At 36.9% G+C, this 11,474-nt stretch overlaps 1 protein-coding gene across 1 annotated transcript; it reads right to left on the reverse strand.

The window, feature by feature from the left end:
• Window positions 1-1,143: 1,143 nt before the first annotated feature.
• LOC107907995 (uncharacterized) lies at window positions 1,144-3,168 on the reverse strand. Its single transcript, XM_041099977.1, has 2 exons — window positions 2,692-3,168; window positions 1,144-2,640 (listed from the first exon to the last, which is right to left on the reverse strand). The coding sequence occupies exons 1-2, from the start codon at window positions 3,166-3,168 to the stop codon at window positions 1,144-1,146; spliced, it is 1,974 nt and encodes a 657-aa protein (XP_040955911.1).
• Between the last annotated feature and the right edge of the window lie 8,306 nt (window positions 3,169-11,474).

An 11,474-nucleotide genomic window follows, 5' to 3' on the forward strand; every position in this document is an offset into this window, starting at 1 on the left:
TTAAGAGCACCATGGTCAGAAAATACAAACAACTTTGACTCCTAACAAGTATCCTCTAAATTTTTCTAAGGTAAAAACTATGGCATAGAGCTTTTTCTCGGTCGTGGTATAATTGCATTGAGCTGGGTTCAATAGCTCGCTAGCATACCTGATAATATAAGACTCCTTACCATTTCTTTGTCCTAAAGCCGCAGCAACAGCCTTATCACTAGCATCACATAGAATCTCAAAAGGTAATGCATAATTCGGTCCTTGAATGATAGGAGCCGTGATCAATTTCAATTTCAATTCATCAAATGATTTTTTGCAATTCTCACTAAATTCAAATGCGACATCCTTACCGAGCAATGCACATAAAGGTGACGATATCTGCAAAAAATTCTTGATGAACCGATGGTAAAAACCTACATAACCCAAGAAGGATCGAATTCCTTTCACAGTACCTGGATAAGGTAGATTTTTAATTACCTCGACTTTGGCTTGGTCGACTTCTAAACCTTTAGCTGAGACGACATGCCCCAATACTACGCCCTTTTCAACCATGAGATGACATTTCTCAAAATTTAATATTAGGTTAGTCTCAATGCAACGCCTAAGAACTAACACAAGATGATGCAAACATTGATCAAATGAATCACCATAAACTGTAAAATCATCCATGAACACCTCCATTAAATGTGAAATAAAATCTGAAAATATGCTCGTTATACCTCTTTGAAAAGTAGCTGGTGCGTTGCACAATCCGAAAGGCATTCTCTTGAAGGCGTAAGTTCCAAACGGGCAAGTGGAGGTGGTCTTCTCTTGATCCTCAGGTGCAATAGGTACCTGCAAATAACTTGAATAGCCATCTAAAAAACAAAAATGTGAGCAACTAGCTAACATTTGATCCATGAATGGAAGGGGGTAGTGGTCTTTTTTAGTGGCTTTGTTCAGTTTCCTATAGTCTATACAAACCCGCCAACCATTCTGCACTCTTGTAGGAATCTCTAACCCCTCCTTGTTGGTAACTATTGTAGTTCCTCCCTTCTTAGGTACAACATGAATTGGACTTACCCACTTTGAATCGGCTATAGGATAAATGACATCGGCTTCCAACCATTTTAAAATTTCAGTCTTAACCACCTCCATCATTTGTGGATTCAATCAGCGTTGGGGGTCTCTTTTGGGGACTGAATCTGGTTCCAAGGCTATCTTGTGGGTACACAAAGTCGTACTAAGTCCCTTAATGTCGGCTAGTGTCCAACCGAAGGCTTCTTTATGTTCCCTAAGAACTCTAAGCAGCTTAGATTCTTGGGATTCAGTCAAGGCATTCACCACTATCAATGGTAAAGCTTGATTTTCCCCTAAATAAATGTACTTTAAATTTTCGGGCAGCTCTTTTAACTCTAATTTAGGTGGCGAAATCAATGAAGGGACTTGCTTACCAGTCACCGTAAGATTAGGGAGAATCGGCTTGAATCGTGTCAATTTGGGCGAGTCTAAAGCACAAACTGAGTCAATTAAAGAATAAAAAATCATAAATTCCTGCTTGTCGATATAAAAAATGCTCTTAGCTAGAACGCTTTTCAACTCGTCTTCTTCCCCTAATTCATAGACATCTTGAACAAAATTGTCAATTACATCAAGAGTAAATACAGAATTAATATCAGTGGGATATCTCATAGCATCAAATATATTAAATTTAATTATCTCACCATCAAATTCCATTGTTAAGTTCCCTTTATGCACATCAATTTTCGTTCTAGCTGTCTTAAGGAAGGGTCTACCTAAAAGTAAGGGTACATCAACTGAGTTATCACTAGCTCCCATGTCTAAAACATAAAAATCAGCTGGAAAAACTAACTCATTCACTTGCACTAGAACATCTTCTAAAACACCATCAGGGTAGGCATTACTTCTATTTGCAAGTTGAATTATCAGTCCCGTGTCTTTTAATGCACCTAATTGAACTTTATCGTAGATACTCCTAGGCATGACATTTATAGAAGCTCCTAAATCGAGCATAGCTCTATCAAGTTTAAGTTCTCCTATCTTACAAGGTATCGAAAACATTCCAGGATCTTTACATTTAATAGGAAGTTTCTTTTGAAATACCGCAGAGACATTTTCGCCTAGGCTAATCTTCTCATTTCCAATTAATTTCCTTTTAGATGTGCATAATTCTTTTAAAAACTTAGCATATCTAGGTACTTGTTTAAATGCATTAATAAATGGGATATTAACTTGTACCTTACGGAAAGTCTCTAGAATTTCGGCATTGACGTCGTCTGACTTTTCCTTCCTCAAACGCTGTGGAAATGGCGCCTTCGGCACATAAGACCGAGGTTGGTTATTAGCGTTCTGACTTGCTTGTGCTCTAAGCTTGGAAACCCTCATTTCTTGATCAGAGTTTGCTGCATCGTGCAAAGTAGTGGACTGTTGTAAACGTGATTTCCCTACTTCCTTTGGTGCTGTTTGCGACGGTTGTAAATCAACCTTCGGTAAGGCTAAATTTTCCTCTTCAATATTACTCAATCGAACCTTTTTTACCTCAGTGTCGTTTTCCTCATCACTTTTTTGGAATTTCTTTAGTATTGATCTCAACTCCTTCCCACTTCGCAAAGTTATAGCACTGACATTATCCCTCAGATTTGCCACGGGCTGTGATGGTAACCGGTTATTTACCTATGCTTGCAAGTTCCCAAGATTAACGTCAGTCGACGAGGCTCTAGTTTGCAACTGCTTCACTGCCGATTCCAAAGACTGAAATCTTCCTTTGGTTTCCTTCTTCTGGTCAACCATCATATTCATCATTTGTTCAAGCATGGTATGAGTCTTAGTTTCAGCACTAAGATTTTGATGGTTGGGTTGTTGCTGTGACGAATTATATTGTCGAGAATTTTTCTGATCGAATCCTGGAGGTGTGGCTCGGTTTTGATACCTGAGATTGGGATGGTCTCTCCATCCCTCATTATAGGTAGCTGAGTATGGATCATACCTTCTCTGATTTGGAAAGACGGCGTTAGCTTCCCCTTCCTGTAATGTCGGACACATATCTGTGGTATGTCCTTCCAAACAACAAATGCCACATAGTGAAGCTTTTGCATTACCTCTAGTCATCAATTTACTTACCATAGCCGTTAAATTAGTTAACTGAGCCTCCATCATACTCGACTGGCCCTCATCCATTCGTTTACCCAAATCGGACCTCCTGAGACCGAATTGTTGTGTATTCTACGCCATATTAGCAATCAAATTTCGGTCTTGCTCCAGAGTTTTATCAACCAATGCACCTCCACTCGCTGCATCAATCATTCCTCGATCTTGTGGCATCAACCCCTCATAAAAATATTGTACTAAAAGCTGTTCACTAATCTGATGCTGTGGACAACTCGCACATAACCGTTTAAATCTTTCCCAGTACTCGTATAATGACTCACCTACCAGTTGCTTAATTCCACAAATTTCCTTCCTGATTGACCCTATTCTCGATGCCGAAAAGAACTTCTCAAGAAAAACTTTGTGTAACCCTGTCCACGTCGTAAATGAACCTGGCGGCATATAATATAACCAGTCCTTCGCCAAACCTTGTAACGAGAAAGGAAAAGCTCGGAGCTTGATTTGTTCCTCTTCAATGCCATCTGGCTGCATAGTCGAACAAGTTATTATAAATTCATTAATATGACGGTAAGGGTCCTCACCTGGTAGTCCATTGAATTTCGGCAACAAGTTTAGGAATCCCGAATTAAGCTTTAATGGCCTATCAAGGGCAAGATAAGTGATAGATGGTAGTTGCGCAGCCAAGTTAGGTGCGGCCAATTGCTTCAAGGTCTGGTTGGACATGTCGATGTCCTCTAAATCGTTAGGCTCGTAGAGATTGTAAGATTCGGCTTGTTGATCAGTAATGTTAACAGGGAACTTCGATGTTCGTCGTTCGCTCCTTAATAAAATATACTAAATGGACTAATCCACCTGCAAAGACAAAAACAAGAAAATAAAGTAAGTTCTGAAAATCAAATAGATTTGACTATGTCGCTTCCCCGGCAACGACGCCAAAATTTGGTAGCTGCCGTTACATCCACCGAATTTAATCCACTACTCAGCCAATATTAACTGGTAATATAGAGTAAGTATGGAATCGTCCCACGAAGAAGCTCGTGACAAACCTATTTGAAAAGAATTGAAATTAAGTTCATATAAAAGTTTGCAAGAAAGGAAAAATAGGGGGAATTTTCTAATAATGCTCTTGGGTAACAAGTATAATTTAGCGTAATTGCAAATGCTGAGAGGGTATCGAATTCAGAGAAAGAGTGCTTAGTTAGTACTCTTTAATCCACCTAGCACAAGTCCCTATCGTCATTTAATTATTTTAACAATCTAATCTAGCAACAAGGTCGAAGAAAATCACTTAAGAAATGAATTCTTATCCCAAATAAATTCAAATTAAAATAGAGAACGTTCATACTCGAATACCTACCCTTAATTATTCTTTGTTGAGTAATTAAAAGTGCACTAAGTATTTTTTTGAGACTTCGACTTGCGTTAATTAAAGAAAATCCTCCAGCGACTTCCAAAATTAAATCCGAAGTTGCTTGAATTAGCGGCATGCCAATTTATTATCACTAGTTCCAAGTTTAATTAAGACATTTGATTTCTGAATTACACTTAGATGATTATGAGGAAAGTCCTAAATTAGATAGGTGATTAATCTAATTAATATAGAAAAAATTCTTCAAACGATAAAATTAGCAACTCAAGAATGCCAAATCTGAATTTAAACTAAATAACCTTCAAATTCCTTGTGCTAGGTTTCATAAGTGTCTAACTAAGCTTAATTATTCAGCCACTCATAGCAAATAAAACAAAACCAAAGTCAATTGGAGACAACATGAATTACAAACTGAATTTTTTAAAAGAAAACGTCGAGCTTCCTTCTTTCGCTTAGCTGAAATCTTCAAGCTGCTACTCCTGCTGGTTAACCGACTTTGGCTGGTTTAATTAGAGAATTTTCCTGCTCAATTGTGACACCCCTCGGCTACCTTCTCCTCTACTGTTCGACTCCCCTTTTAAAGCCGCTGACTGCCTCTTTTAATGGAAAAATTAACGACCTCCAGGAAAAATCAAAAATAATTCGATCCTATCCCCTTTTATCCTAGCTGATCCCGTTGCATAAAAACAGCTTCAGCCTAAAAGAGTTCTATTTTATTTGATCTCTTCAAGGCTGATTAAATTTCCTTGAATTAATTGAGGTCAGTCACCGCTAGCAAGAAGGGAATTTGGGGAATTAAAAATAATTCCCTAGCTGATTTTTGTCACACATTCGGCCTGCTGTACATCTAATTGGACCGAATTTCCTTCTTTGTTTCATTGTTAATTCAATTTCTTTAAAACCAACATCTGACCATCCTCTTCCAGCAGCTTTATTTATGCAAATTACCTTCCAAATTGAGCTTATACGGCATCAACCTGCACATGAAATAAAATTAAAATTAAATTGTTGAATTGGAGTGCAATTAAATTATTACGGCATAGAATGTCTCTAATCAATTTTGGCTGAATTATAACTTAATTAACCAAAAAAGTAATCAAAAATTTAAATAATTTAATTGAATAAGTTAAGCTCAAAATTAAACTTAACATAAATCCATATTCTTCTGTTTTCGAAGTCTCCTATGAACGGTTCTTTCAATTTTTGGATCAAAATCGACAATAAACTCCAAATTGCTTCGGGTCATACAACACCTAAAATAAAATGTAAAAATAGTGACAAAAAGAAAAGAAGTTAGTAACAACTAAATATTATGAAATAAAAACAAATAAAAATAAACATCAAACAAACTCCATCCTCGACAACGGTGTCAAAACTTGATCGGCTATTTAACATCATAGCAATAATGTGTAAACGTACACTGTGGATGCAAGTATAGTAGATAAATATGAGCCTATCGAATATCGATCCCATGAGGATGGTTGTCTTTTGTCTATCAATGTCAGTCGAATAAATAGATAGAAATGAAATAAATTGTGAGAGTAGTTGTCGAAGCAGTAACTTGAAAACAATAAGATAAAAGACGATAATAATAAACTGGGATCCCCAATGTGAATATTCAACAGAATACTAAGTGCTCACAAGGTATAAAAGGATAGGTGATTGTCGATGCATTAAAATGCAATGAATATCTTACCAAGCTTAACTTATATATTTAATCTAAGACTTAAACATGCACATTAACCACACCTTCCAATGATGGCAATGGAACACTATCAAGAACAAGTGGATTAAATTCCTTTAATCGTCAAGCAACTTCCTTTGTCATGCTTGTTAGCTTGAACTATCGCTGCACCTTCCAATGTCAGTGACCGCCATAACATTTCCATGCTAAAAACATTCAAACCCAAAGATTAAACAATAGAACCAAGATTGAATAACATAACATTTAACCCAAAAATCATGTATACTTCCGTACAAACATGAAATAGAAGGTAATCACCAGCATTTAGAAAAGAAAAATAAAAGAAACAAGTGGAGAATACTATTCCTAGACAACTCGACTTGAATCTCTCTATTCCCTCTTGTGTCGCACTCAGGGCTCCTCGTCAAGAGCTAATCTACACCCTTTCACGTCAGTTCACAAGTAGGAGGCTTAAGCCACCATAGCCAGAAAGCTTCAAAAGATAGGTTAAAGAAGTTGATACCCTCGTAAAAGGCCTCTTTTTTTCTTTTCACGTGAATATTTATATTCTTCCAAATAGTACAGGTGTCCTTTCATCAGAATCATGTTGCCTCTATACATACAAGTTGGTTATACCAGACTAGACAACTCACACATTTTTGTTATTATAGGGACAGATGTCAGATGTGACCACAATTCTGGTTGCAACCTAAAAATACTCATGCAGTGACATCAGTACCAAAACATGAATAAATTAAGGATAAATATGCTAAAATCCACTGAGTTATAAAATGCAATTTACTGAACTAAAAGATGCTAAAATTTGTGCTAAAGATAACTAAATGGGTACGAATTAACCAGTAAGGAGGGAGAAAACATATGTTCCTTCTAGTATTATCAAGGGTCCTGCAACTGATTCAGGCACAACCAAGAATGCTTTCCGTACTACTTTCGTCACAATGATGAGTTATATGTTTGACTAGTTCATGGGGAGAACCCAAGCATCCAAACCACAACAACCTCAAGCTGAAATGGTATAGCCAGTATCTCCTGCTCATCTAGCACCAACCATCAACTAGTCTAAAGGATATCCCATGAGAAAAATCCATAAGTGTGGTGCTAAATAATTTTTAGAGGATAAGGGTTGTGACCCCGCTATAGTAGAACAATAGCTCTCTCACGTAGGCATAGTGATTACAGGACTAAAATGTATACTGGCAGATAGCCTCTAATATGATGTTTCCTTATTGGAAGGAGAGACATATCAATGCTGGGAAATGTTGGTAAGCCTAACCTCGGAAGAATAGATAGACCAATAGTTAGTTTTAATGAAGTTCAAAGAGAAGTATGTGAATCTGATATATATCTAGTAGTTGAAGAAGGACTTTTTGTATCTTAAGAAACGACGAATGTCGGTAATGGAATATGAACGAGAATTCATCAAACTGAGCTATTATGTGAAACACATGTTTCAGACTAAAAAGGCCTTATGCGGTAAATTTGAGTGGGGCTTAAGGGATCAAATCTGTGCCCTAGTAGCAGCATCAGAAGTCCCAAGTCTAATAGCTATGACAGCTAAGGCTTAGAAGATGGAAACTATTATTCAATAAAGAAATAGAGGGCAGGATAGGGAAATAATAAAGCAGGGATTCTCTAGTCTGCCACCCTCGACAAATTTCAAGTAACCAAAAGATAGAAACTTCTCTACAGCAAAGAGGAATTTTCCACACTCAATTTTTCAACAAGAAGGAGGTGCACGACAAGCCACCTAAATGACAAGTACTGGTGGATCTAGGATGATGAGGGATCCACTATGCTAGTGCTATGGAAGAAATAACTAGGGTGACTGTTGGAAACTAAATAGGGAGCCTATTATTCTTATGGATCATTGGATCATCAGATTAGAAACTGCCCCTCGAAAGCCGATACCATTTCAAAATAATCTATGTGGGGACCTTAGAGTACTTAGTAAGAGGAAAGATAAAAAATTGTTGTAAAGTCAAGATTAGTTCAGGGAACTTCAAAGAAGAACTACATCAAGCCCACCTTAAGGGTGTTCACCAGAGCCTATGCAATGAAGGCTAAGGAAGATACAGACTTACCAGAGGTTATCAAAGTTAATTTTTCCTTCTTAGGACATGACATTCATGCATTAATAGACCTTAGGTCAACCCACTCTTACATCTATATAAAGGTCGTTGAGAGTAACAGTCTAGAAGTTATTCCTTGTGAGACAAATATGTTGGTGACCAACCTCCTTGTTCGATTCTATCCTTGGGTTGCTACTTTTGAGAGAAATGTGTTGGTGACTAAAGAAGGAAAAGAACTGCTACTAGCTAGCATGCAAACCAGTTTGGCGGGTAGCATAATTTCGGTGGTATCCACTAGGAAGGTTATAGTTAAGGGCAAAAACGCATACTTGGCATATATTATAGATTCGACTAAGGCGAGGAAGAACATCAACAAAGTATCAATTGTGAAGAAGTTATCTGATGTGTTTCTCGAGGAACTCCTAAGCATGCCGCTAGACTGAGAGGTAAAGTTCTTGATTGAAGTTATGTAACACCCCAAACCCAGCCTAGACGTTATGGCCGTATCAGGCAATGTCGCACGAATGTGTTTTTCAAACCTCGTTGTTACGTTGAAAACATTCCATGTTATTATCTTTAGTAAACCTTTATTAGAACTTAGGAAGATGTCTTTATTCATTTAGAACATTTGTTTTGAAACATCCCTCATTGCAGAAGCCTTAATAAAAAAATCTATGTGATCATGCATTTAGAAAATACTTTAACTTTTTGAAAACCGAATTTCCTACGACCAGCATGTATAAATCCATAAAGTAAAATAAATAAATAGAAACCCAAAATTTAAAACCAAATTCCCAGAGAGTCCTTAAATTACAACCCAAATAATCAATAATAATCAAATCATAAATCGTAAATGGAAACCATGTAGTCTAAAAATTACTGTGGTCACCGTTGAGTCCTCTGTCGCACCAAACCATCTAAGTCTAGGGATTACCTGTGCGCATTAAAAAAAGGGTGAGTTTACGTAAACTCAGTGTGTAATCCCGCAGAAACAAACAAACAATCAGTATTCACATTGCTCAGTTGAACAGTCATGGGCCTAAGCCCTTTTCAGTATCAGTGATAGTTTGGGCCCATCATAGTATCAGTAGCAGTAACAATTATGCAGTAGCAAAATCCTACCCATCCAGCCTCTACACAACATCTCCATCCAACCCTACATTCCATGTGGGGATATAATCAACCCACCCATCCTTACACTCCAAGTAGTATCGAATGCGGCACAAAACAGTAGTTTGTAGCTGAGCTGCCAGTAAATTAGGCTTAAAGCCTCTAGTACACTTCCTCCGAATAACAACCCCTAACCCAATGCAATGCAACATACCATGGATGATATGTTATTATGCAATTTCAGTATATATATTTAGTCCAGATGTTAACATGCTCAGTACAAATATCATTAAGTCAATTTCACACATTTAGGGTTCTAAGTAGCGCTTACCGACCTTACAGAAGGTTCACAATCGACTTGGGCAACCCGTGCAACCTTAGAATCATTTTGGTAATAATGGGCCCACATGCCCGTGTGTGCCCATGTGGACCACTCGGCCCAAATTGGCCTTGGCCGTGTGATCTATTTTTAATGTAACTCATGCTAGCTAAATATCCATATATGTTTTCACTATTTACTTGTACGATCATTTAGAGCTATCTACTTGAGTCATTGTCACTAAATTATTATATCTTGAGCTACAGAATTCCAAATTAAGATCTGCTTGATGTTTTCAAAACTAGACTCAAATACCTTTCTAGCATAAAATTTTTAGAATTTATAGCTTATCAAATAAGTACAGTAAAATTTTCAAAGTTAGCCCTATTATGCTATTTGATAACTTCAACCTTTCCTTACTAAAAGTTATTTATCTCAAAGTACGAAACTTGGATGATGTTTTCATTTGTTTCTCTTGAAAACAAACTCATTAAGGATTTAAACGTAGAAATTTTAGAACCTAACTATTTTTTTACAATTTTGATGATTTTCCAAATTAAGAATAGGGGAACCTGAAACCATTCTAACCTTGTCTCGCAAAATTCATTATATCTCATAACTCACCATTTCATTGCTTACAATGTTTCTTCCATGAAAAACTAGACTCAACAAAATTTAATTTCATAATTTATTCAACCTCTAACTCAATTTTCACTATTTTAGATGATTTTTCAGAGCTAGACTACTGCTGCTGTCCAAAACAATTTTAACGCAGAATGTTGATTTCCAAGATTATAACACCCTTATTTTCTTTCTCTACAATTTTTAGCATCATTTTTTCTTATTTCTCTTATTTCTCGACAACAAGCAATTTTAGCTTTTATTCGAATCCCATTTTTTGAGTTTTGGGTACACATCTATACCGTTTTCGTTGCTTATGCAATCCCGAAATCACCGAAAACCTTCTAACTTCGCACAATTCCACCACTACTCTACACGAGGGAGATAGCACCCGAAACGATTCGTTGCAGTAAAAATAACCATTCCTCATTAAGGAAGAGTTCAACAAAGTTAAAAATAAATTCAAAGCCAAAACCACTAGCCCAAACAACACAAGAAAATGCATACTCTATACGCTTACCAAACGATCACCACTTCGAGTCAAATCGACGAATGTTAATTCCAACCTCACGATCGACTCCTATATAGTCAATAAAATGAAAAATTACCGTACAACATAGTTGCACTCTTGCACAAAGGGGAAAGGATGAAGAAAGACAAGGGAAACGAAAGAGAAATTCAAAGGAAACTCAGCAGCAAGGATTTATTATTTAGAAAAAAAGAGGAAAATTGAAAATTGAGAGTAGGAGTGAAGAGAGAAAACGTCAGAAAGGTGGAAACGAGTCTGAAATTTGAAAAAAATAAACAAAAAGATAATCCTAAAAATATGGCAACTTATCTCCTTAATTCTCTCCCTAACCACCCACAACAACTTCACCACTCAAAATTTCAATTTGATTAAGACTACACCACAGCACACGGCCAAGCAACAAAAAATAATTCCCCTGCTCACGCAAGGACTTGAACTCAATACCTCCTAGCCGTCAACACACGCCTAAGCCACCAGACCAGCAGGCCCATTCTAATATATTTTACCAACTTTTAACTATAAACCTACTGACCAGAGATAATGCTTTATTCATAAAAATACCAAAATTTTCCCAAGTCAAGGCTTGAATTTGGGACATCATACACACACCCAGAACACTTAACCACTGAAGCAGACATATATTTTTGTCATAT

The sequence above is a fragment of the Gossypium hirsutum genome, chromosome D08 (assembly GCF_007990345.1).
Source record: "Gossypium hirsutum isolate 1008001.06 chromosome D08, Gossypium_hirsutum_v2.1, whole genome shotgun sequence".
In the NCBI taxonomy this organism is placed as follows: domain Eukaryota; kingdom Viridiplantae; phylum Streptophyta; class Magnoliopsida; order Malvales; family Malvaceae; genus Gossypium; species Gossypium hirsutum.